The following is a 27,367-nucleotide window of genomic DNA, read 5'->3' on the forward strand; positions in this document are numbered from 1 at the left end:
AGGAAATTGTAACCGCTTCAACTGGAGAGCCACGCGTCACCCTTCATTCAAATCTTTTCTCTGGCAAGGCGCTCTAATAAGGCGGACTAGGAACCAATTTTATCTCCAGACCAAATAGAAAGCAAACACTTCCTTATTAGGAATATAGTACTGTATTTAAATAAACTACAACGTAAGTTTTAACAAATCCCTTGACCCCTGAAGAAAAGAAAGCTAAACGCATCTGCCTTTGCTCTGGGAAGTTCTGCGGTCAGGTCAGGCATTGGAGTAACCGAAGGCACCTCTGGCAGTGAGCGGCCGGTAAAACTTGAATCCGCGACCCCTGGGCGAAGAGTGGCGGTAGGGCGGCGGCGCGGCCGGGCGCGGACGCGGATTGGTTGTCAGGGAGCCGGGACCCGCCGCGCTTGCGCCGTGCTCCTCGCGCCCCGCCCATCCCGACGCCCAGTCGCCGGTCTGCGGCCTCGGGAGTGATCGGGCGGCTGCCGGCGAGCCGGCGAGCGGACAGCCGGTCGAGCAAAAGGTGTGCCGGGCCTGCTGTCTCCGAAGAAGTAGGGGGGCGACTTTCCCGGGGTCTGGAATCCTTTTGAGCCCCTGTAGTTTGCCCAGTCCGAGGAGAGAGAGAAGCTGAGGAGCCGCGGACTCTCCACCCGTGCCGCCGCCGCCATGGCTGCCATGATGGATCGGAAGTGAGCTTCAGGGCGACGGCTACCGGCACCGGTGCTTCGAGTCCGGGTTTCCCGGCCACTCCCGCCGGGGGAAGCGCGGCGCTGCAGACTGCTGACTCTCCCGACCTTCGCGACCCTTACTTTCAGCTCGGGCCCGCTTCCTTCCAGACTGAGTGGCGGGGAGTGGCTCCCGGCCTGCGGCCCCGGCAGCGAGAAAGATGGCGGACCCGGCCGAGTGCAACATCAAAGTGATGTGTCGCTTCAGACCTCTCAACGAGTCTGAGGTGAACCGCGGCGATAAGTACATCGCCAAGTTTCAGGGAGAAGACACGGTCATGATTGCGGTGAGTGAGCCCGGTTCCCCCCGTCCTGCTCCTTTGCTCCTGGCTGGGCCCGGAGTTCTGGGAAGTGGCGGGGTGCAGAATTGAGAACGAGCAGTGGTGTCCCCAACCCCGCCCCCCGGTAGAGTTTGCCGGTTCAAATAACCCTGGGGAGGGAGACTGCGCAGCTCCACGGGTGTTGCTGGATCGCCCTCACCGGGTCTTAAGTTCGGAGAGAAGGGAGGCGCCTGGTCTCCGTGTGGGACACTCCCCCACCTGGGGCGCTGGAGGAACTGTCCGGGGAGAGTTTAGTGCATATTTGCGTACGTTTCTGCTTGTATGTGCGCACTTGCTGTTGGTGTTTTGGACTGCCCGCAAGTTTACCATTTGTAACACGTGCAGGATTAAAGTTCAGCTAGGAATGTTGAGGTTCAAGACCAGCCCTACTGTACCTTAAGTAGTAAACATACCTAGTTGTATAGAAACAGAAGGCACAGCTACGTGATGAACCATATTTCTCTCGGGAGGAGGAAAAATTATCGAATGACTGCAAATATACCTGTATCTCTTACGTTCACCCACCCGTCCTTTGAGTGATGAATGAATGCTCACGTTAACTATTAAAAATTGCGAATCGGCGACTGTAAAAAGACTGAGTTCTCTTTTGAAATAGGAGTGATCAAGTTTTCTTCAGTTTTCTAGCTGATCTGGCCAACTCAGACTGGGTCAAATAGGTGCCCAGAATGACCTATATACTCTTACTGGGTTTTATGGGGTAGCAGTATAGCAAAGAGTGTTAACTTTGTATCAGGGTATTACAAATGCAAGCTTTAAAAAGAAAATAAATTTGATCAGTAAATTGGATTTATTGTTAGTACTAGATCCCTACTTCTACCTTGAAAAATCGATTTTGATAAATCTCAAGGATGGAGAAGTAGTGTCCTTTGTGGTATAAAACATGACCAGAGTTGGTTGATTATTGTCAGGGAAACCAGAATATAAGGTTGATTTTTTTTTTTAACTTATTTTATTTTAGGTCTGATCTCTGGTCTTGAAAGGTATCTGCAAATATTTTACAACCCCCGTTCAGGAAGGTTAAAATGGGTAGGTAGTAGGACACTGCTTACAGAAGAGTGAATTGTGACTAAAATAAATCTATCTTTTTTGGTAATGCCATTGTGGCAGAATTTTTTCTACGTTGCTATCATGGTACAGAATCTAAATGTTAGTTTTTTTTTCTCTGATGGCATTCCATATTTAGCATATTGTTTGCACAGTTTAGTTTGGAAAAGCAACAAAGGGGGTCATAGGAGATGGGACACTGATGGTGAAGAGCATTGACCTACAAGACAGGATTGAAGTTCTTTTAAGAATTTTTATGTGAAAGTTTGCAAAGCTCAGCTTTAGAAATTGAATGTCATAGCTCTCTGTTGCTCTGTAGGCATTTGGCAAAGAAGTCATTAGATTACCAACAACTGCCAGCTACTACTGTGTGGCTGGTTTTTTTGTTAACAAGTTCATGAGAAAAACGATAAATGACATTGGTAAAACTACGAAGTTAATTAAGCACAGTAGTCATCCTTTTCCTTTAGGATATCTCTGACATGGAATCAGGAAGCTTGCAAGGCCTGGGTTAGTTGGCAAACTGGCTACTAGTTTCTCATAGTTTTTGTGATTATTCAGCTGCTCAACAGTGATTGATACATCAAAACGATTTTCCTTTTAGACTTGTATAAAGAATATCTTATTTTTGCAGATTTTTGTGTGTGTTTAAGCAAATCTGTAAGTATTACCAAGATTCATTGTTGGAATGATAGGATTCCCAAAATACATTGAGAAGGCAGCTTTCTGCCCAAATAAGACATAGGAGGAAAGAGTTAAAATAGTTACCACAGTAAGCACACTTGTATTTTAGGTTGTTTCCTTTGAATAAAGTTCTTATAAGTTCTTATTTAAGTTTCCTGAGCAATGTAAATAAATATAAATAATAATAGAAATAATGGATAAGTGATTGAGTTGTGAATCTGTAATAAACAGTTGGCCTTTAGGTAAACTTGTAAGCATCTTTAGTCTTTTTTTTTTTATTTTAAAGTTTAAGCAGAAATACAGCAGAGTCACCTAGCCTTAAGAAATGTAAGGCGGCATGTTTACTTCATTATTTTCAAAAGCTAATCCTGCACATACTAAGTTATTGGTTACAAGACATCTCAATTTTTTTTAATGAATTTTTTCAAAGGCTGTTGAAAATTTATGAGGTATAGCTGGGAGAGTGAAATTTTAAAGTTCTAAAAATCTCTAGATTTGTTTTGTTCATTTTACTGGATCCTGATTCCAAATAAACAGTTTTAAGAAAGGATTGCTGCAATGTGGCATTTAAAACTAAATTATTTTAAACGTGATCTTTTTAAAACATTTTGTATACAATCTTCTGGTTAAATCAAAATGTAAAAGGGTAAGTATTTTAGTTTATAATGTGATCGAATTATAGATATAGTCTGTGCTCCTGTAGAAAATAATTTCTGAGGATTCTCATTTTCATCTAAGTTCACTTTTGTCAAAACTTTATTCTTGTTACATCAGTGACTTTAATATAATATATCCTGTGGCAGGCAAATCTTGTAATCCTGTATTGTTGCTCTATGTTTTACAGTCTTTATACAACTCTTTAGGGTAATTAAGTGCTTGTTGAAGAGGTATAAATACCACATCACAAAAATGAATTAAGTGAATTATTTAAGGAAAACCTTTACTTGATAAAAATAGAATTTGCTTTAAATAAGAGAACTTATTATCCACAAAAGAGGACAAGGGTAACATCTTATGTAGTTGAAATAAGCCTGCTGAAACCTCCAGGAAAAAAAAATAAATAGAAAAAGTTACTCTTTTATGAATTGTAAAAGTGGAATGTGCATATTTGTATTGTTAAGTATCTTGACCAATCATGGTTCCTTATATGGTATACTGAATAGACTGTCAGAACCAACAACAGGCTGTTGCAGTTCATTGAAATTAAAGGAAAGTAAAACCTAATTAGATCATCTTGTCTAGTCCTTGTCTATAGCTCAACAGGATTTCTCTTTTCAAATGAACGATGTTATGGTGTTTGATCCTCATTACCATAAGAGTGAAAATTGAAAGAGAAGAAGCCTTCCTCCTGACTCTTGTTTTCAGCTCAGGTCATGTTCTCCTGGGTCCCAAGATTGAGCTCTGCCTCCTGCTCCACAAGGTTCTCTGCCCCTGCCCCTAGCCCAGGTTGCATGAGCATTCACACATGTGCATGCATGCACAGGCGGGCTGCTCTGTCTCTCAAATAAATCTTAGAGAAAGAAGCCCTCATCACATACCTGTACAATTATGATATGTTAACTAACAATCATTGTCAGACTAAGCAAAGTCTGGTAAGATACAATCCCATGTGATCTGAGGGTCACTATTCAGAATTCCAGAGAAAGGTATATTCCTGCTTAGGAGGGTGACCTTTATAACCAGATTTGGTGTTCAGTCTGGTCTCTCCAGATATAGACAGGAGCCACTTCACTTAAGAAATCTAAGATATAGGGTCCCTGGCCGGCTCAGTCAGTGGATCTTGTGACTCTTAACCTCAAGGTTGTGAGTTCAAGCCCTAAGTTAGGCATAGAGACTACTTTAAAATAAAATCTTAAAAAGAAAAAAAAAAATCTACGTTGTGGTTGCAGTACAAATAAGCTTATTCCTATTTGGTTTTGTCCCTTTGAAGCCTGTCAGGTGTGAATATATTTTATGAGTTGAAGTATCTTTGAAGGTTCATAGAAATAAGACTACCTAATATACATTTCAAGGCCAAGAACCAGGTTTTTAAGATACGGATGTCCAGATAATGAGCTTTCCTTTCTTTAATTTGTTTGAAAAGTTTTGGTTAGGAGATGTCCCTTAATTGTAGACTATTAGAAGTAATTTTTATATTTCATAAGTCTTGTTTTTCATTCCAGGAAGCTATTATCAGTTAGTAATTTCATGACTAGATCTCTAATTAAACATTTACCTTACATACCAAAATTATAGTTTAGTTTTGGAATTAAAAGATCTTTGTCAACTTAATGCTTAGCACTTAATTTTTGATTCAACAGTGATAGAACATAACACTTAATCCCATCTTAGTTATTTTTTAGTTTGCATGTTTGCTGTAAGGAATGCCATAGTAAACACCTGCATAAAGTACTTTTTAGGCAAGTTTTACTGTTACCCTCTTTTTTCTTTCTTTCTTTTTTTTTTTCTAATTTGTCAGAGAATGTGCAAAAGCAGGGAGTGCCTCAGGCTGAGGGAGAAGCAGGCTCCCCTCTGAGCAAGGAGCCAGATGGGGGACTCGATCCCAGGATCCTGGGATCATGACCTCAACTGAAGGCAGATGCTTCAGTTGACTGAGCTACCTGGGTGTCCCTGTTACCCATTATTTTTGGTATATTTCTTTCTAAATGGTTTATGACCACTCTTTTTACTGATGTAATAATGGGATAACTTCAAGCTCAGTGGTGTTTGTTCTTTATATTTTTTAAATGTTTATTTTAGTATGTTATTACTTCTTTTGGAAGGATGCAGTTTTCTTCATGCTATTGCCTATTTTCTGTTGATCAATTCAATTTGCTTCTTGCAAGCACAGTTTGAGTTAATCAATTTTTAATTTTTGTTTTCATAGTATATTTTTATGCATTTTTATTAAATGTGTATTTTGGCTAGTCGCAGTCTGTTCTTGACTCTGCCAGATTGTGAGTTCTTTAATGCTAGAGGTTGTTTCCATTTCAGTTCTGTTAACATTACTGAACCACTTGTATTTGATCCTATTTTACACAGTTTCTTAGCTTTATATTCAAGATTTTTTTCTTTTTTAAGATCTTACTTATTTATTTGAGAGAGAGAAAGCACAAGCAGGGGGAAGGGTAGAGGAAGAAGCAGACTCCCTATCCAGCAGGGAGCCTGATGCGGGGCTTGATTCCAGGAACATAGGACCTGATCTCAGGACCCAGGGATCATGACCCGAGCCAAAGGCAGATGCTTAACTGATTGAGCCACCCAGGAGCTGTATATTTCAAGATTCTACCCAGTCTTATTTTCTGTTCTTTGAACCCTATAGTCTGTACTAATTAAATAACATTTCTAAAATTCTTTTACTCGTTTACAATTTCTGATAACCTTACAGGTGCTAAATAAATGTTTTCTGGATACATGAAGAGGAAAATTTATTTTCTTTTCACATAGAAAAAATTAGTGTGGTTTATCATTGGCTGCTGATTGTTATTTTGAATGTACTTGTGTTTTAAAAATTGTTTATCACAAAAAAAATTGTTTATCACAAATACGTCTTGTATAATCACTAAAAGAATAGATTGTCTCTTTTTTTTCGTTGCACCTGTAAAATTGAAGGTTAATGTCTTTGTAGAATTTTAGCAAAAGGACACTTTTAGGGGTGCCTGAGTGGTTCAGTCGTTAAGTGGCTGCCTTCGGCTGGGGTCATGATCCCAGAGTTCTGGGATAGAGTCTCACATCGGGCTCCCTGCTTGGTGGGGAGTCTGCTTCTCCTCTCTGGCTCCTCCTGCTTATGTTCTCTGTGTGTGTCTGTCTGTCTCTCTCTGCCAAATAAATCAATCTATCTTTTTTTTTTTTTTTTTTAAAGGACACTTTTATGTTTGTCTCACAGGCAAAGAATAGACATTAAGATGCCAACTTTTAATTGATGCCAAAGTGAAGTCATCATAGTATATCCTTTAAGAATGCTTTCTGCTGCAGAGGGCAAACAAACAACAAAGAGATTTAAAGAGATTATTCTTACATGTTAAAAGTCTGGGGATGGGCCCCTAGTGCTGCTGCTTACTGAATCTGTTATCTATTGTCATCCTTAAGCTATTGATTTTTCTTCATGTTTTTAAGATGGATGCTACAGCTTCATCATTCCAGAAAGGAGAAAGGGCAGCTACAGCTGAGATGGTCCTTTTTATCAAAAAAAACAAAAAAACAAAACCCTTTCCCAAGACCCTTCAGCAGACCGTCACTTACTTTGTAGTATCCAGAAATGGGTCATGTGGCCACTGGTTGCAAGGAGACTAGGCTATCAGGTAGTTAGCTTCCCAGCCTATGTAATGGGAAGCTGCAAAGGGAAGGAGAATTATTAATGATTTTGGATAGCCATTTAGGAATGTCTGTTTCATTGTACTTTTCATTTTAACTGTTATTCCAAGTTTTGGGGAAGGAGATTGTGAAGCATAATTCCTAAAAAGTAAGGTCTTTTTTAGCAGAGGCCTAGGAAGTATTCTATAAAGTTAAGGATTTTTTGGATGGCCATGATTGTTTTGTATTTAAGGTCTAGATTCCTTCCTTTCCTTTAAGAAAGGGTAGAGAGCAAGCATATACTTTCAAATACTAGACCTCCTTGCTCTCTTCTTACATCTGTATATGTTATTTTTTCTTTTAGTTTACTAGATTGTTCTGGCCAACATTTAAACCTGCTCAGATCTTGTCCTTTAAAAAAAAAGTCTTTAGACCCTCAGCCAGATTTCTCTACTTGTTACTTCCCATTCTTTCTTTCTTTTTTTTCTTTTTTTTTTAGGACTTTATTTATTTGTCAGAGAGAGACACAGCACGAGAGGAAACACAAGCAGGGGGACTGGGAGAGGGAGAAGGAGGCTTCCCTCTGAGCAGGGAGCCCAATGGGACTTGATCCCAGGACTCTGGGATCATGACCTGAGGTGAAGACAGATACTTAAGAACTGAGCCACCCAGGTGCCCCTACTTCCCATTCTTTTTTAATCTCTTTCCACGCTAACCTTTTTAAATGGCTATTTTTCAATTTTGTCTTGACCTCACAGCTATATTTGACACAATCACTCCCTCAGTAATTTTTCCTTCACTTGCATGGATGCTATACTCTAATATTTTTCATTTCATCCCTCTGGCTCAACTTCAGACTGTGTCAGTTCTTTAAATGAGTCCCCAGGATCCTTTCAGGAGGCCCACAAGGTCAGAACTTTTCAAAATAATACTGCTGTTATTTGCCTTTTTACTGTGTTGTCATATTGGAGCTTTGCTCCATAACTTCCAACTTAACTTTTGGTTTATTGCATTCTGCAGCCTCATTTCTGCCTTAGGATCTTTTTTTTTTTTTTTTTAAAGGTTTTATTTATTTATTTGACAAGAGAGTGTGCACAAGTAGGGGGAGCAGCAGGCAGAGGGAGAGGGAAAAGCCGGCTCCCTGCTGAGCAGGGATCCAGATCCTTGGCTCCATCCCTGGACACTGGGATCGTGACCTGAGCAGAAGCAGCTAACCAACTAAGCCGCCCAGGCGCCCTCTGCCTTAGGATTTATGCGTCCAGTGCCTAGGGTACTTCCTGCATTCACCCTCCCGAGACTAGTATATTGAAGAGGCAAGCAATGAGCTAGGTGCTACTCTTTTTTTCAGTTCTTAAATATCCCTTCTCCAGAGTGGTTCCCTGGCATTCTTCTGCCTTCTCCCAGATTCAGGTTTTTCTCTTATATGCTCTCATAGCATTCTGTTGCATGAGTCAGAATGCTAGTCACATAATTATTTGTCTAATGTTTGTCCCACTATTACTTAACCTCCACTAAAGCATGTCTCTGTCTTGGTCATCATTCTAGTGAGATGTATGTCTAGTGTATCGGGCATCCCATAAAAATTTTTAAATGAATGAAATGACTGAAAAGCTATTGCAGTAAAATGAAAAGCCTAATGGGAGTAGTGGAGGGAGCTCTGAATTGGTGGGAGATTTGAATTTAAATTTTAATTTTGTCATTAACACCTTTTTTACATTTCAGGATTCTAGTTTCTTTATCGGCAAAATGATACTATTATTGAAAGTATAGTCTTAGTGCTTGCCAGAGTAGACAGTCCTTAAATAAAATTCACTCAGCAATATATGAGTGCTTGTTATAGTAGTGGTAAGCCCTGGAAATAGAGCAAAGACAAAAATAGACATTTTTGGTTTTGTGGAGTTCATTCTATTGGATTTGTACTTTGTGATCCTTAAGGTCCTTTCCACAAGATTCTGTGACACGAAGTAATATATATAGTAGGTACTCTATTTAGAAGGTTAAATATATAATGACATCTTTAAAGGAACTTAGAAGTGGCCGTTCACCTTTACTTTGTGTAGTTGAAATCTTTGTTTCTATTTTTCAGTCCAAGCCGTATGCATTTGACCGAGTGTTCCAGTCAAACACCTCTCAAGAGCAAGTGTATAATGACTGTGCAAAGAAGATTGTTAAAGGTAAATATATTTAACATGCTGTTGTCTTAACAAAAGGTAAAATTTTGTGATCTTTCCCATTGCCCAATTTTTTCATTTTTAATGCACTCCTTTTTTTAGTAGAAGAAAGTTGTTTAAATAATGAAAAGATCAGATACAATTAGTAAACACATTATGGCTCAAATTCCATGATCTAATTTTTTTTTTTAAGATTTTATTTATTTGACAGAGCACAAAGTAGGCAGAGCTGCAGACAGAGGGAGAGGGAGAAGCAGGCTCTCTGCTGGTCAGGGAGCCCAACATGGGGCTTCATCCCAGGACCCTGGGATCATGACTTGAGCTGAAGGCAGCTGATTAGCTGACTGAGCCACCCAGGCACCCCTCCACGATGTAATTTATATACAATACTTAGTGAAAGGTAGTATAAGAATATTAGAATTACACACTTGTTCTTGGAAGATGCAGTTCTATTAGATATTCCCAAGAGAATTTTTAAGGTAGCAGTTCTGGAAATGCAGCAGTTTGAGAATGATTACAAAATGGTTAAATGGGTTTCTAAATAGTAGTAGAAAATGGTAGCAATTGGTCATTCTTCCATTCCATTGTTCTTTCTTCCCCAAAGACTCCTCTTGTGTTCAACAGAAAAACACTTGAAGAATTTAACAGAGGTTACCAAGGGTGAGAAAAGTGCGTACGTTCCAGTTAATACTATTACTTTATACTAAGCTTTTTCAAGTTTATACTTTCTAAAACCATAGAACCCTGGAGCTGAGAGGGTGTGATTGATTATTTGGACTTCCAATTACTACATAACGCTCTTTTGTCAAAGGAATCTTCGAGTTAAATAGCCATTACTTTGTGATATAATTTATTCTACTTTTTGTCAGCTCTAATTGTTAGAAAGTACTTCTTAGATTGTGGCAAAAACCTGTCTTGTAACATTCCCTAGAGTGGAGAGGATGGAATTCAGTATAAGGGTGGACAGGTTAGGGTTAAGTAGGAGCACAAACAGTTCATCCAGTAAGAGGAAAAGAGGTAGAGTTTTGGGGTAGAACTAAGTCTATAGGTGTGATGGAAGATAATACAGATTTTCAAAATTCCATTTTGTCTATGAGCACGGGTACAAAGTTAGCCCAGAGTGAAGATGGGGTAGGCAGTTCTAAGAGAAGGAGTGAAGTTGTCTGGCAGTAGAAGGGAAGGGACAAAAGAAATGTGGCAGTATTGCCAGGCAGCATTGCCAAGGGCCCACTTGAGGTTAGCTGCCAGAAGAGCTGAATTTACCTAGTTGGGTTTTGCCAGGCGATTATAAAAGAGGGGGAGAAGGGCAAAAGAATTGAAGATGAATCAAGAGAATGATAATAGTGAACCATGGAATCTAAGGTGAATGAGAGGAAGGAGAATACAGCTGGGGGGAATGGGTTTGAGGGACAGTGAAAGGAAGTGGTAAGATTAGTTTGTTACAGTCTTTGTGAGCTGGAATGTTTTTTGAAATCAGGGTACTAGAAGGAATAATAGGAGGTAGGTACTTAATTAACATTAGGAAGGCAGTGTAGGTAGTAATGAAAAGGTCTAGAGGTTAGTTGGCATCTGGAGGAAACTAGGTATTTTAGTAGGATCATCTGCTACATGGACACCGGAACCATCAAGAATTAGAACAGGAATGGTATTAGTGAGAGAGTGGACTGGATGCTGAAAAACTGATAGAAGCTGTTGGAGAATTAACTTGATTCTATAAATGATTGCAAGAAGAACAGGCAGTGTCATCTTTTGTTTGTAGGCATCAAATAGTTTTCCAAGTGGATCTGTTACAGAACACAATTATATTACATTCTTTGTATTTCAATGTACTTTTTTCATCAGTACAGACTAAGATTTTACATTACTTTTTAAAAAATACTAAGGTATTGATTGATGAGCTCAAGAGCAATTTAAGTGTTTAAGGTCTTTTTCACATCTGCTGGAGCCAACATTAAATCCCATTTAATACTTGAAGTTTTTAAAATTTGACTGTAAGCTTTTTTTTTTTTTTTTTTTTTAATTTCAATTTATTTATTTGACAGACAACAAGAGAGGGAAACAGGCAGGGGGAGTGGGAGAGGGAGAAGCAGGCTTCCCACAGAGCAGGGAGCCCAATGTGGGGCTTAGTCCCAGGAACCTCAGGATCATGATCTGAGCTGAAAGCAGGCACTTAACAGCTGAGCCACCCAGGGGCCCTTGACTGTTAGCTTTTAAAGTGTGGATTCCCTGTTGTTCGTTTTAGCTCTTGATTATATTTTGAGTTTTGTTTTTATGGTTATCTCGTTAGGGATATGTGTTGGCTCTCAGCATATTTGGATTATTGAAATTAATCCAAATCCAGCAGGATTTTGGAATTCTGCTAAACTCCTTATTTATAGACATTGTAGTTTGAAAAATATTGCTCTAAATCATTTATAAGATGCTTAATGGGCTGTGGTCCTTACTAGTCTTCTAAAAGTTGCACTGGGTAGTCAGCCAACTTCCGATTCTCTTGTATAGTTCGCTGGTTTTTAGTTTTGTCAGCATGTCAACAAGAATATGATGAAAAACTTGGGTCCTTTTATGAAGTCATGGTACAGGAAATGAGTTTAGTTCAACTGTAGGTTTTCCTCAGTGAAATTTTGGTGTACCAAAAATAATCTATCATTTTTCCTTTTTGAAAATAAGTATAACATTTACAAGTTAGTCATCTTCTGTTGCTTTTGTTCTCCGTGGCTTTTAAAAATCAGCTATAGTAGCTGGGAAATTTTTATCTATGAAATATTCTCTTATAATTAGAAACTTGAGCTCACTTAAAACCATTCTTTTCATTGTCTCAGACCTCAGCCTTGAAGTCTCTCTTGACTGTTTATTCTGTTGTTTCATTTTCAGGATAATATTGAAGAAGGTGTTAATAAAATGGGACTACCCTCTGTCTTATATTGTCTGTTAACATTTTATTTTCTGGGCAGTATAGGTCTACTCAGACATTAGTCTTTTTCTGAATATTTTAAAAAGCTCATGCCCTATATAGTCTCTTAATAATGGTCTCATATCTTACCTTTCTTAGAACTCTTTGGAATCTGTTGTCCTAAAGTCCTAAGGTACATGTTTCTATTACCTTCTGTTCTATTTCTTTACTGTTTACAATTTTTAAGATGACGTCATTCATTTAGTGAAATTTCCCTCCTCAAAATTCAGGTCCTTTTACTTCACAGCAAATTCCTGCTTTACTGTTTGGAACTGAATGCTGAAGAGCAGTTCCCTTTTTTTTTTTTTTTAAACATTTTATTTATTTATTTCACAGACAGAGATCACAAGTAGGCAGAGAGGCAGGCAGAGAGAGAAGAGGAAGCAGGCTCTCTACAGAGCAGAGAGCCCGACATGGGACTCGATCCCAGGACGCTGGGATCACGACCTGAGCTGAAGACAGAGGCTTTTAACCACTGAGCCACCCAGGCGCCCCCCTTTTTTTTTTTTTTTTTTTTAAACAAAGAGCAGTTCCCTTTTTAAAAAATTTTTTAATTTATTTATTTGACAGACAGGGATCACAAGTAGGCAGAGAGGCAGGCTGAGAGAGAGGAGGAGGCAGGCTCCCTCCTGAGCAGAGAGCCTGATGCGGGGCTCCATCCCAGGACCCTGGGATCATGACCTGAGCAGAAGGCAGAGGCTTAACCCACTGAGCCACCTAGGCGCCCCAATGAATAGCAGTTCCTTTATTTGCTGTGTGGATAGGCTTTGGAATCAGATAAACCTAGATTGGAGTTTAGATTCTGCCACTTCTTAGCTCTGTGACTTTTGGGAAGTTACTTAACTTTTCTATGTCTGTGTTTCTTGTTTTGCAAAATAAGGGTCTGTGAAGATTTAAAAAGAGGATTCACGTAAAAGAACTTTACCCAGGGCCTGGTATGAAGAAGCAAGCACAACAGATACCAATTGCTGCTTGTTTCTTCTCTTCTGAGAGAAGAAATTACTTTGGTGATTTAATCAACAATAATTGTGCTTGGGATAATTCATAGCCTACAGTGTTTTCACTCAACAAAATTAGACTTCAAGTAACTATTTAGTAGAAAGCTCTGTCACTGTCTTCAGCTTCTGTGGCAGCTTTGCCACAGAAATTTATATTAGAAAAGTGTCACCTGACTTAACTCCTTTTGTCTTCATCCAAATGCTCTCAACCACTTTGGAGGAGACTGGATATAGTAGGTAGTGGGACTTGTCCAGGACAAGATTATGAGTGTGGAGGAGTTACCAGGAAATAAACATGGATTTAAGGAAAGAAATGAGGTAAATGGTGGGTTCCTGGTGAGGTCTGAGGATGGGAAACCAATTAAATACATGGCAGGGTGGAGTTGGGACAGTCATTGGCAAACAAACCTTTTGGAAGACCAAGGTTAGAAACTTCTGGTAGGTAGCAATCAGCAAAATGATGTGGGAGTAGGTATTTCTTCTGAGATGTAGATTTGATGAGCAAGCTGCCAAGGGTGGCCTGAAGCAACTGGTACTGTCTAGGCTCCTCTGTCAGTTGGCTGAAGCACTGTTTCATAATATGAATTTCTGTAAAAGTTTGTGTGTGTGTGAATATATATATATGTTCACACACACATATAACTTTATTATGTACAGAGTTATTCCTTTTTCCTTTCTGTAGCTTCATTATTTTGAATGAGGCTAACCCACTGGTATTCTCTAGTGAATTCCAAATCTGAATGATATCTTTTTACTTCCATGTATGAAGTAGTTGTCACTTACTCAGTACTTGCTGTATGCTACCCATCATACCAGGTCTTCATAGATTCCTCATCATACCAGGTCTTCATAGATTTCCTACCATAGCTTCCTGACCTGAACTGGCTGCCACAGCATTTACTTTTAATTTAAACAGATGTGGCCTGCCATATATTTATTTTAGTTCCTGTGTTCCTTGATAGTACACTGCAGTGGTTACCAGTATGTCCTTAAAACAAAGATTGTCTGGGTCTGCATCCCACCTCCATCTTGCTAGCTGTGGAAGTAGAGCAAATTAATATCTCTTTTCTCAGTTTCATCATCTATAAAGTGGGACTACAAATAGTACCTTTCATAGAGTTTGCTGATGATTTAATACATTAATTATGAAAAATTATAAGAGCCTGGCACATTGTATGTTCTCAAATATTAGCAGTAATAATTTTATATGAGGACTTCTAATTTTCGTAGCCTTCTCTTAATTAAGCCTTCCCCTTTGTTGATGAGGACGTTTCCTCTTGAGGAAGTTCAGAGAGAGGTGACTTTTCGAAGGTGTTAAGCTGTTGTCTTGCTTACTAAATGTTTTTCTTTTTTACAAAGTATGAGAGAAGTAGTACATACCCATAGTTGTCCATCTCTGTTTCTCACAAGAACAGCAAAAGTATATTTTAAACAGGGAGGGAGGCTTTAGAAAGGTGCTCTGTGTTAGTAATGGCAATAATGATTCAGCAAGCATTTGAGTTCTTACTAAGTGCCAGTCACTGTGCTTGGAGTTAAGCACAGCCCTGGCCTCAAGGAGTTTAAAAGCTGGTGAAGAAGGCAGATAAGTAAATTGACAGTTGCAATGTGCAGCTATAAATATAATGTTTAAATGTAGATGCTATAAGAACACATAGAATGAGATGACTGGTTTATATAGTTGGGTTGGAGGAGAAAGCAAAGTCTAAGCTAGTCTTAAAGGATGCACAGAGTAGGAAGGAAAGGAGGTTGCCTTCCTGGTAGAGATGACACATGGACCAAAGCATACCCACATGAGAAGAGTATCACAGTGTGGGGAACAGCATACATTATGGTGTAACTGAATTTGAATGTGAAATTGTCAGATTTGATCATTTTGACCAACACAAAACAGCAGTGTAAGAGGAAGGATGGTGGGAGGTGGCAAACAAGAGGCAGGACAGAAAGCGTCTAATTTTACCTGATTACAGATGTATGCTCTCTTGGATTTTCAAATAGATGAATATAATTTTTTTTAAAGATCCATGCTTAAGATAGGTACATTTCATTGTATATAAATTTTACCTCAGGAATAAAACTGGAAAATGAATCCTAGTTAAAGATACCTGCATGGTGAAGTATTTAGGTGAAAGTGTACTGAAGTCTAGTTTACTTTGAAATACATTAAAACATGAGATGAATGAATAGATACATGATTAAACAGTAAAATTATAAAGTGTTAATGGTAGAGTCTTGGTGGAGGTTATAGGAATGTACACTGTAGAATGTATTCCCTTTATCTGTATGTTTAGATTTGTTGGGAATAAGTCAGTGTAGAAAATAAAGTCAGGGATGGATTTGAAGGTAGGCAAAAATTATTTTCCTAATTAATAAGTGTTTGTCAAACTACTTAGTGATAAGGTGGCATTAGGAAATCACCTAATCTGTTGTTGTTAGTATCTCTTGCACCAAGAGCGGAGTGTAGATCATGGCAGGTGCTCAGTAAGTATTTGAATGTTGAATATTCCATAATCTCTGTAATCATGTGAAATTTTTAAGGTTATGCTTGACGTCCCGAAAACAAATGTATGCATTTGCTGTCCTTGTTGCCCTCATAGAATACAGTTTCACATAACCACAGGTATACTGTAATATCCTATTCTATAATATAGGTATATGCTACTACATGTTGATCTTGAGAGAGTCACTTGTTAATTCACCCACCAGTATTTTATGGATATAACAAAAATTTGGATTTTTTCCTTAGGTTTTATTTGATTGATAAAAACATCCTTAAGCAGAAGGTATGACATTGATATACTGAGAACAATTATGTGTAAAGGGAGTGAATTGGAAAGGGTCTGTACTTCATTCTCCAGATAATTTCTTATTCAGAAATACTGCATTGCCATCTTATTTTTTTTTAAGATTTTATTTATTTATTTGGGGGAGAGAGAAAGCATGAGAGAGAGAGAGCGCACAAATGGAGAAAGGTCAGTGGGAGAAGAAGACTCCCTGCCGAGCAGGGAGCCCTATGTGGGACTCAATCCCAGGACTCAAAGATTGCAACCTGAGCTGAAGGCAGTCGCCCAACCAACCGAGCCACCCAGGAGCCTTATTTTTTCTTTCTTTCTTTCTTTCTTTTTTTTTTAAAGGTGGGTTGGGGGGAGGGTTAGAGGTGGAGAGAAGAGTATTAAGCTGACACGGGGCTCAGTCTCAAAACCCTGAGATCATGACCTGAGGCCAGTCAAGTAGGATGCTTAACCTATTGAGCCACCCATGTACCCCCAATGCCTCCTATTTTAAATGTGATTTGAGTTCTCTTAAATTTTCCCAGGGAAATAAGTACCTTCTTTTTCTCATTAATAAATGTGCCTATAGGAAATTTGTTAATATCCAGTTAGTTGTGCCCAGTGTTGAGATTTTTTTTTTTTTAAATAATAAGTTTTAAAAAAGAATTGGCCTGCTTACTAATTTACTTAGCATGTGCTATTTCCAACATAGGCCTCTCTTTTTACTTTGGCTTCCTCTGGAATACAGTGTAATTTCATAGTACCTTTTTGTCAGCAAAACCAAAACAGAACAAACCAAATCCCTGAAAACTGAAAATCAAAAGGTCACCTTGTTACGCATTTTTTTTTCCCCTTCAGCCTAGTAAAGGAAGATACTTAGATATTAAAGATAGAACAGTTTTATTTTTAATTGCACAGATATTTTGAAAATTTATTTTTGAGGTACAGCTGGGCTTGATGCTTGTATAAGGAGGACTATATGGGTTTGTAAGCTTTAACTACCAGTTAACCACTAATCAGCAATCCTATTTGTAAAGATGAATTCATATCTGTATGTAAATTTGCAGAAAATTTTTCCTTTGAGATCACATAAAGCTTTGGAATACAACGTAAAGACTTTTGAGATGTGCACTTATGTAAGAGATGATCATAAACAATGAAATTTAAAATTTGTGTTTCATTGACCACAGAAAGTAATCTGGGCTAGAGAGAAAGTAATTGCTTAGGTGGATCATCACTAAGAAAATTACTATTAATATATTCTTCTTTCTCTTCAGTCTTTATAAATATTTCATGAACTAAACTTCAACTTTTATGGTGTCTTTCATATTTGTGTAAAGAAAATCTGAATCTTCTTTCTTCATCATTCTTCCAACAGCTATTTTCTTTCTTTCTTTCTTTCTTTTTTTTTTTTTTTTAGATTTTATTTATTTATTTGGCAGAGAGAGATCACAAGTAGGCAGAGAGAGAGGATGAAGCAGGCTCCCTGCTAAGCAGAGAGCCCGATGTGGGGCTCAATCCCAGGACCCTGGGATCATGACCTGAGCCACCCAGTCACACCCCTCCACCCCAATATTTTCTTGTGCAGATTTTATTATGCATGGATGAGAAACAGTTAATATCTATGTGAATTTTTTCAGTGTTTTCTAAGACTCTTAAGTAATTTCTTATGACTCTTTTTTAGAGGAAAAAAAATTCCCCTGAGGTATAAAATCTCTTATTTTCTCATAGATGTACTTGAAGGATACAATGGAACAATATTTGCATATGGACAGACATCCTCTGGGAAGACACACACAATGGAGGTAACATTTTATAATCTGTACTTGCCATGTAGTTTGCAGAATAGAGTGTGCATTCATTCATTATTTGTGAAATTATTTTATAATGCTTAAACATATTTACTCTTTATTGGATTCTCTGATACATATAATATACAGATAACCTTATTGTTATAATCTAATCAGTCCTGGAGTTCAAATAATGACATTATATACTTGAAATCCTATCGTTTTTTTTTTTTTTTTTTTTTGAAATCCTATCTTAACTTTGTTTTATTAGCATAACCACAGAAGATGAGCATTTTAGAATTAATGGAAATTTCCTGTTACTTTATAATGGAAATTTGAAATTTTAAATGTTTCATATGTTTTCATTTCTATTCAGAGCAATTAATTCTCTCCAAATATCTGCAACTCTTTAATAAGAATGTCTCCACAGTTTTTGGTGCTGTTATTAGTAAGATGTGGTCCTGCCTAAACTTTCATCTAGAAAACAGCCCATTTGTTATCTTATGCTGCTGCTACAAAGCATCTGCTTTTATCATTTATCTGAGCATTCTGTCTAAAATGACTGCTTATTTTAGTGTAATTCATATTACTTATTCCATAAAGTTACAGAGAACGAAGACATTTCTAGCATTTGTGTTGATTTGACTTGAAGGAACAATAAAGACATGTGGGAAGAAACAGACTAAAAACCTCTTTTGAAAATAAGTTTATTGCACAAGCATGGATAATCTAAATCCAAAATAAAAGGCTTAGAACCATTGGTAACCCTTATTGTTGACATGCAGTATTTAAATTACCAATGTGTAATACTTGAATTGGATTTTTTGGGGGTATTTGTAGAGCTGTTTTCACCAAAAAATGGCCACAATTACAATTACTGTCCCTTATTTACTGCAAATTGTAGATTGAAAATTTTTACTTTTAATTCATATTTCTTTGAGTCTCATTTCATTTTCTGTTTAGGGTAAACTTCATGATCCAGAAGGCATGGGGATTATTCCAAGAATAGTGCAAGATATTTTTAATTACATTTACTCCATGGACGAAAATTTGGAATTTCATATTAAGGTATAAGACTTGGGGAAAGATTGTGTTGTTTTACACCTAGAATAATTTTACTCCAAGAAATAATAAATGTTCTTCCTTTTTAAAAAATATTTTTAAAGTTCTTTGGACAGTTACAGTGGAAGGATCATTAGGGTTAGTAAACTGGGGTTCTTTATACCTTTAGATGACCTTAAACAGGGTCACAAAACCTCTTTTTTGTCTTTACCTCCTTCTCTATAAAAGTGAAGGAGTTTGTTACTAAACTCAAAGGTTTTTGTTGTTGTTGTTGTTGTTCTGGTAAAGTTTTTATTTTTAAGAGAGAGAGCGAGAGACCACAAGTGGAGGTGGGGGCAGGGAGGCAGAGGTAGAAGCAGACACCCTGTTGGGCCCTGGGATCGTGCATGACCTGAGTGAGCCAAAGGCAGCTGCTTAACTGACTGAGCCACCCAGGTGCTCTGAACTCAAAGGTTCTTACTGTTCTCTTGAGTCTAATTCATTTTAGATGAAGATACATAATGGAAATTGCTATTTTGTTACATGACCAGTTTAGAGAGTTCATATCTTCCTGGTAGAACATGAGCTGTGGCTGGGTTGTTGATAACTCTTTCCCCTAGTCTGGACCGATTAACTTTAATGAACAAGTGCATAAATTATTTTAAAATTTTAATCTTTTTTCCTTCATTTCTTTACCTTCAGGTTTCATATTTTGAAATTTATTTGGATAAGATAAGGGACCTGTTAGATGGTAAGTTACAATTTTGCTCTTAGCATTTTAAAATAGCATGTTGCCTTTTTTTAATAGTAGATATGAAATCATTTCTAAGAGACCTATATGAAATTGACTTAAATTGTAGGAAACAGGTATATTTTAAAGTTCTTTTAAAGTTAGTTGAATGCTTTTGACTTGTTGAATAACTTACTTAAAGCACATATTTATGGGTGTTTGTGTTTCTTAGGTAGTAATTAGAGAATTGAATTAGAGTTAGAGGTCGTGAGTCCTTGTCTTCTGTCAGCTGTCAGTTAGATTCACTGCCCTCAGACAGACTATTAAACCATTCTGGGTTATTGTTATTTTCAAATGTGTGTGGTAGAGGTTGCATTGGACCTAAAATTCTATATTGCTCAATTAGTTTTCTATTTAAATCCCCTACTGTTTCTGCAGTCTTTTTTTAATAGTGGTGTGTTGTATTTTTAAAATTTATCTATTATTAGGTCACTTGGGAAAGGAAACAATCAATTGAATAAGCTATTTCATAGCTAGTTTTTGAGTTGAGGAGAATGTTGCTGATACTCTTCATTTTTCTTTTTCAGTTTCAAAGACCAACCTTTCAGTTCATGAAGATAAAAATCGAGTACCCTATGTAAAGGTACTTATAAAATAATACAGAATGCTTGTTTAGAAAAGCCCTGTGATAAACAATTTTAAGGCTATTGACATACTTCAAAAAATATTTTATAGGGGTGCACAGAGCGTTTTGTATGTAGTCCAGATGAAGTTATGGATACCATCGACGAAGGAAAGTCCAACAGACATGTAGCAGTTACAAGTAAGTAGGATGTTTATTAATTAACACTAGTTAAGGTACAAAGCTGCCTTAAATGTCTTATGACATTTAAATGTCTTTATGAAGTTGATTAACTATATTAGATTTCTATGTAAAGTAATGCTTTAGAACTTATTAGTAAGGGAAAGCCATGTTTGTTTATAGTTGTTTGTGTTATTTCATTGCAGATATGAATGAACATAGCTCTAGGAGTCACAGTATATTTCTTATTAATGTAAAACAAGAGAACACGCAAACAGAACAAAAGCTGAGTGGAAAACTTTATCTGGTTGATTTAGCTGGTAGTGAAAAGGTAAAATCTTTATATTCTGGTAGATACTTAAGCATTTTTTAAAACTTTTGCTTGAATTTGGACTTTGACATTATTCATTGTTAACATATTAGAAACTATAAAATTGGATTTGCTAATATTTCTGAGAGTTAAAAGCTTTGATGACAATGCTTAACCAGTTCCAAATTACTGTCATTTGTGCCATAGTCCAGTTCAGTCAATAGGTGTTACCTTTGACTTACGATGTATGATTTTATTGAGAATTTATTTTAGCATATATTGTTAAAAATTTTATTAGGTATCCTTTTCCTTACCATACTGCCTGGGGGCTCCCTGTGAAAACTGGTAACTATCCATTAGTCTTCTCTGGTTTGGTTGTACCCTTTTCTTTCCCTTGGTTGATTATTTAATAATTACAGACTATACCATATACCAATCTGATTCTAGTTGATGTGAAAATTAAAATTAGTTCAAATATTTTAATAATTGATCTCTGTAACAATCTTGGCCATTTTGCTAATTTTTCTTCTGATTAAAATGACATGCCTATTCCCTTTTACTTAAGTCTTGAACACATCCTTCAAAGCCTGTCTTTGATTTTTATGAATTCTGAGAGGTCTTTCGTCAGCCAGTATTGTTAACATACTATTTTATTCTATCTTTAACATATGTATTTCACATCTTTTTAAAAGAAGTTTGCTTTTATATTTAAATTCAGTCTGTAATAGTTACAGTATCAACATTATACTTTAGCAAATGTTAAAAGCTTCCCCTTTTTTAATGAAGCAAAAGGGGTTAATAAATAGTAAATGGCAAATGTACATGTAAATTTGTTATTTTCAAGAGCACAAACTTGAAATAAAATTTGTTATCTCTCCTTATTGACATTCTTATCATGTACCTAGTTACTTGACCAAGTTCTCAGAAGTCTAATGCTCAAGAAATAGTGATAGTTTAGAATAAATACTTGCCAAATAAAATCATGAAGGTTTTCGTGCTGTTGTTTGTTGGCTATTGATGACCTGAACTTTTTAGAAAATTTGAAGAAGCTTAAAATTTTGTTTCATTCTTTTGAAATCGTATGTGTAGGTTAGTAAAACTGGAGCTGAAGGCGCTGTGCTGGATGAAGCGAAGAACATCAACAAATCCCTTTCTGCTCTTGGCAATGTCATTTCTGCTCTGGCTGAGGGGAGCGTGAGTGCACATCTTCTCTTTCCTTGTTGTTGTCTTCTGGGGATCCATATGTGTAGAGGCATGGATGTTTGAGTGAAAGATTCGGTGTGTTTGAATCAGTGTGTGTGAATTAGTTGTCTTACAGGAATTTATAGTATTAGTATGTAGATCTTAGTTCTTCTCTTAATATTAATCCGTTAAAATAACCAAAATCCCTTTGTAACTTACTTAAAGTGTAACATATTTCTGTAACAAATTTTATTCCTTAGAAACCCATTGGTCTTCTATGTTTTTTATGTTCATAGACATATGTTCCATATCGAGATAGTAAAATGACAAGAATCCTTCAAGATTCATTAGGTGGCAACTGTAGAACCACTATTGTAATTTGCTGCTCTCCATCATCATACAATGAATCTGAAACAAAATCTACACTCCTGTTTGGTCAAAGGTTAGTTGTTAAAATACAAAGTGTAAATGACAGGTCTTTTGTTTATTAGGTCTAGAAAAATGCAGGTAGGTATTATTCAAATCAGTGCATTTTGTAATATGCTAGGCAGCTCTTAAATTGAGAGATAATGTAAACAAGGTCCATTTTTAAAGCTGCTTGGATTTGAATTAAGTTTTAGTACATATCAAAGTTAAATGTTAACTTGAGTCAAATATATATGAGAAGCTTTAATTCAGCATTAAAGAAAATAAGCATTTAAATCAGATAATAAAGAAAAGCTTGACAAATATAACCCTGTATTAGCCTGTTGACATATGTGATAGGTTCACGTAATGGGATAGCCAAATATGAATTGCTTAACCTAGGAAAGTCAGTAGTGGTGATTTATCTTTGACCTTCAACAGTACTTTTTTTTTTTTATTAATTTATCCTTGCAAATAAATTGGGAAAATAGGGGCCCTTGTTTTTTTATCCTCATCAGGTTTTTTTGTTTTTGTTTGTTGTTTTTTTTAAGCTATTCACAAATTTGAGAACTGACACAAATTTACATAGTTTGTGAATAAGCACTATAGTAATTACAGTTCTTTGTATTAGTTATAAAGATAATTAAGAATAGTCAAATTGCATAACCAAAAATACATATATACACACACACACACACCACTTCATATACATGTAACACCTATGGATATCAATTGAAAATATTTAATTCAAGTTACTTTTTTTTTTCTGCTATTACTTCTCTTAGGGCCAAAACAATTAAGAACACAGTTTGTGTAAATGTAGAATTAACCGCAGAACAGTGGAAAAAGAAATATGAAAGAGAAAAGGAAAAAAATAAGACCCTGCGGAATACCATTCAGTGGCTTGAAAATGAACTCAACCGATGGCGTAATGGTAATAATTTATGAATATGTCATTTGTAGTTTGTTGAATATGAATGTAAAGCTGTTTTATAAATTTGAGACTAATAATATAAATAAAAATAACAAACCATATCCATTTTTACTTTTTAAGAATTAGGAATCATCAATTAAAATTTAATAAAATCTTTTAAATCCTAATTTTATCTGTATTGATAAATAGAGGCACAGAGGCCATCTTGGAAGCTATAGTAGTCACAGATGGCAAGGTTCCTACAGTAGGGTGAAGCAATAGAATTTGTAAGATTTGGTGATTGGATTTAGAAGATGGAGGTGAGTCAAAAGTAATTGCAGATTCTCAAATTTCAGACTTAGCAGATAAGAAAGTTGGTGAGAGCTGTTGAAATTGAATAAAATTTAATTCATTTTAGACAGGTGGATAGTTTATTAACTATGCTTTCTCTTATTTTAGGAGAGACAGTGCCTATTGATGAGCAGTTTGACAAAGAGAAAGCCAACTTGGAAGCTTTTACAGTAGATAAAGATATTACTATTACCAATGATAAACCAGCAGCTACAATTGGAGTTACTGGAAACTTTACTGATGCTGAAAGAAGAAAGTGTGAAGAAGAAATTGCTAAATTGTACAAACAACTTGATGACAAGGTAGGTATTGTTCATCTTCTAGTTTGTTTTAGAATGTTATGGCGTAGGTATTTTTATTTTTAATTTTAATTTTAATGTATATCTTTGGTTTCTGTTAACCTTATGAAAATCATTGTAAAGCTGACCCTCAGATAACACTGGTTTGAAATGCATGGATCCGCTTAGATAGGGATTTTTACAATAAATACAGTAATATATATTTTTCTTATGATTTTAATAACATTTCTCTAGCTTGCTATATTAAAATATGGATTATATTTAAATATAAAATAATTTTATTTTATAAAATATATAATTATAAATGTAAAATATAAATGTAAAATTAAAAATAAAAATAATTTTAAAATAAATATAATACATTAACAAAAAATATGTATTAGTTGTTCATTGGTAAGCTTTTCCATTCAACAGCAGGCTAGTAAGAGTTAAGTTTTTGGTAAGTCAGAAATTATTTGTGGATCTTTAACTCTGTTGTGGTGGGGGACAGTCAGTGTTACTAACCCTCACATTGTTCAAGGGTCATCTGTATTAATAAAAATATAAAATCACAGTTTCTGTTTTAATACAGAAACTGTGAGACATAATTATTTTTTTCCTTTTAAAAGAATTTTCAAAAGAAAATTTGGCATTGGGTCATTGGAGAGCCTTAATGAAACGATTTCTTAGAATCAGGGATCTAAGGACTCAAAGGTGATGCAGGAGATTGGAGAGGGAACAAAATAAAGTGGAAATAGTGTTTTCCTATTTTGATTATGTCCGTTAGTAGTGTGAAAAATAAATTATGAACCAGAAAAAGAAGGGGAAAACAAGAGCAGTGGAAAGACGAGAAGTAAATAGTTCTGGTTTTGGTTTTAGGTGATATGTTCTATGTGTTTTATTTTATTTTTTTAATTTTCTTATTTTTTTTAAAGATTTTATTTATTTCTTTGACAGATCACAAGCAGGCAGAGAGGCAGGCAGACGGGGGGTGGGGAGCAGGCTCCCCACTGAGCACGGAGCCCAATGTGGGGCTCGATCCCAGGACCCTGAGACCATGACCTGAGCTGAAGGCAGAGGCTTAACCCACTGAGCCACCCAGGCGCCCCTTATATGTATTTTAAACAGATATGGCAGTTTTGGAATAGCTGCCTGGCCATAATTTTCAGTAATAAATTTAAATGTTTATTGTTTTGCTTTTAAACTGTTTTTTTTTTTTTTTTTTTTTTTTAATAAACAAGCCTTTTTAAATTGGGTAATGTTACAGTTATTAACTGAAAGAAATTCCAGCTATTTCAACTTTTTTCTAGGAGATTGAAATAAGCTAGGCTGAATTTAGTGAAACAGTTCTGAAATATTTTGGTTGGGGGAATAGTAATCTTCCTATTTGTATTAGAAAATAGAATTTGGTTGTGAGCTACTTCATTAACTTACTACTTTAAAATTCTAGGATGAAGAAATTAATCAACAGAGCCAATTGGTAGAGAAACTAAAGACACAAATGTTGGATCAAGAAGAAGTAAGTTGAATACCTTATGTACTGCTTTTAAAAAAGCTTTATAGTTTGTCACTATTATTTAAACATAAAAGAACCTACAGAGCTTAGAATATACTGGAGTACATCAACAGGTTTTTTTTAAGATTCCCATGCTTCACTGTGCATATGATACATCATTGGATTAAAGCAAAGATTCACTTCCTCTTAAGGTTTTTCTGTTTTTTTCAGTTTGAGTTCTAACTGGAGGGGAGAGGAAACTTTATTCAGTATTCTTTTCATACAGTTCTACTGGAGTTTTTTTTTGTTTTGTTTTTTATTTTTTTTTAAGATTATTTATTTATTTATTTATTTGACAGAGATTGATCACAAGTAGACAGAGAGGCAGGCAGAGAGAGAGAGGAAGGGAAGCAGGCTCCCCGCTGAGCAGAGAGCCTGATGTGGGACTCGATCCCAGGACCCTGAGATCATGACCTGAGCCGAAGGCAGCGGCTTAACCCACTGAGCCACCCAGGCGCCCTCTACTGGAGTTTTTAACTCTGTCTTCTACTTTCCTTGCTTGACGTACAGTGCTGTTTTATGTCCTTATCTCCCCCGAAGCATGTCTTATTAATTCTTGAGAAAGACTTACTACACTGGGCTGGGATAACTTTAGACTGTTCCTCCCTTTGTGGAGAGTATTTCCACATGTAAATGAAGGAAGAAATACTAAAAACACAATGTTGTATTGTCATTCCTCACTTAAACACACATAGAGGTTTAAAGGGATAATTAAAGAAAGAAAATAACTTATCTCTGAATTGCTTGGACCTGTCTTTGAGAATTGTTTAATTCAAATTATTTAAGGTATGACTGTGGGATTGAGAATGTCATTGAATGAAACCTTTTTTTTTTTTTTTTTTTAAGATTTTATTTATTTATTTGTCAGAGAGAGAGAGAGAGCAAGAGCGAGCACAGGCAGAGTGGCAGGCAGAGTCAGAGGGAGAAGCAGGCTCCCTGCTGAGCAAGGAGCCCGATGTGGGACTCGATCCCAGGACGCTGGGATCATGACCTGAGCCGAAGGCAGCTGCTTAACCAACTGAGCCACCCAGGCGTCCCTGAATGAAACCTTTTTTACTCCTCTCCCACCATGTCTGCCTTCATCAAACCTGTACATTTTTGCCTTCTTTACTTTGATAATAGTTCTTTCAAGTTCCTCTTCTCTAGTTTGTCACCTAGTTTAGATCCTCAGTTTATCTTATCTGGCAGAGCAGGGGGATAATTAAAAAATGGTACTTCATTCAAGGTTTGTTTTGGAGATGGGGGCAAAGATTATATAGTTTCAATAAGGAAGAGATAGCCACCATCAGTCAACTTAGTCCTGGTCACATCATCTTTGTACTTCAGTTATGGCATGTTTTCTCAGAAAAGTCACTAATAAACATCTACACAATTCTTCATTATAATATTCTGTGCTGTTTGTTATAGGACATTTAACATGCATGGCCCCACTTCTTTATTTTTAAAGATTTTATTTATTTTATTTGACAGATAGAGATGACAAGTAGGCAGAGAGGCAGGCAGAGAGAGAGGGAGGAGGAAGCAGGCTCCCTGCTGAGCATAGAGCCCGATGCGGGACTCAATCCCAGGACCCTGAGACCATGACCTGAGCTGAAGGCAGAGGCTTTAACCCACTGAGCCACCCAGGCGCCCCTGCATGGTCCCACTTCTAAGTGCCATTAGCATTCTGCACCATTAGAAATACTCCTACAGGGGCGCCTGGGTGGCTCAGTGGGTTAAGTCGCTGCCTTCGGCTCAGGTCATGATCTCAGGATCCTGGGATCGAGTCCCACATCGGGCTCTCTGCTCAGCAGGGAGCCTGCTTCCTCTTCTCTCTCTCTGCCTGCCTCTCTGCCTACTTGTGATCTCTCTCTGTCAAATAAATAAATAAAATCTTTAAAAAAAAAAAAAAAAGAAATACTCCTACAAATTTCCAGATGCCTCTCCCACTTAAAAGCCACTGATCATAGATGTTTGCAGTATTCTAACTAGCCCCTTGGCTTCTCTGCAGTTCAAATTTTGTATGTTGATGCTAAGTTTTCCTAAGGCATAGCTCAGGTGCCACCCCTTTTTGACCAAAG

General features: G+C 36.8%; 1 protein-coding gene across 2 annotated transcripts in view; it reads left to right on the forward strand.

Annotated features, from left to right (window-relative positions):
• The first annotated feature begins 423 nt into the window (after positions 1–423).
• The window catches only part of KIF5B (kinesin family member 5B), a 47,058-nt gene continuing 20,114 nt past the window's right edge, over positions 424–27,367 (forward strand). For both annotated transcript variants that reach the window (XM_082740783.1, XM_082740784.1), the window contains exons 1-13: positions 424–1,009; positions 9,150–9,237; positions 17,682–17,755; positions 18,704–18,808; positions 19,484–19,532; positions 20,099–20,154; positions 20,247–20,334; positions 20,520–20,644; positions 21,713–21,817; positions 22,102–22,247; positions 22,996–23,144; positions 23,583–23,776; positions 25,203–25,271. In XM_082740783.1, coding sequence (XP_082596909.1) covers positions 884–1,009; positions 9,150–9,237; positions 17,682–17,755; positions 18,704–18,808; positions 19,484–19,532; positions 20,099–20,154; positions 20,247–20,334; positions 20,520–20,644; positions 21,713–21,817; positions 22,102–22,247; positions 22,996–23,144; positions 23,583–23,776; positions 25,203–25,271 — 1,374 coding nt within the window. In that variant the 5' untranslated portion in view covers positions 424–883. The remainder of the gene's footprint in view (positions 1,010–9,149; positions 9,238–17,681; positions 17,756–18,703; positions 18,809–19,483; positions 19,533–20,098; positions 20,155–20,246; positions 20,335–20,519; positions 20,645–21,712; positions 21,818–22,101; positions 22,248–22,995; positions 23,145–23,582; positions 23,777–25,202; positions 25,272–27,367) is intronic.

Source organism: Mustela nivalis, assembly GCF_964662115.1.
Source record: "Mustela nivalis genome assembly, chromosome: 7".
Lineage (NCBI taxonomy): Eukaryota > Metazoa > Chordata > Mammalia > Carnivora > Mustelidae > Mustela > Mustela nivalis.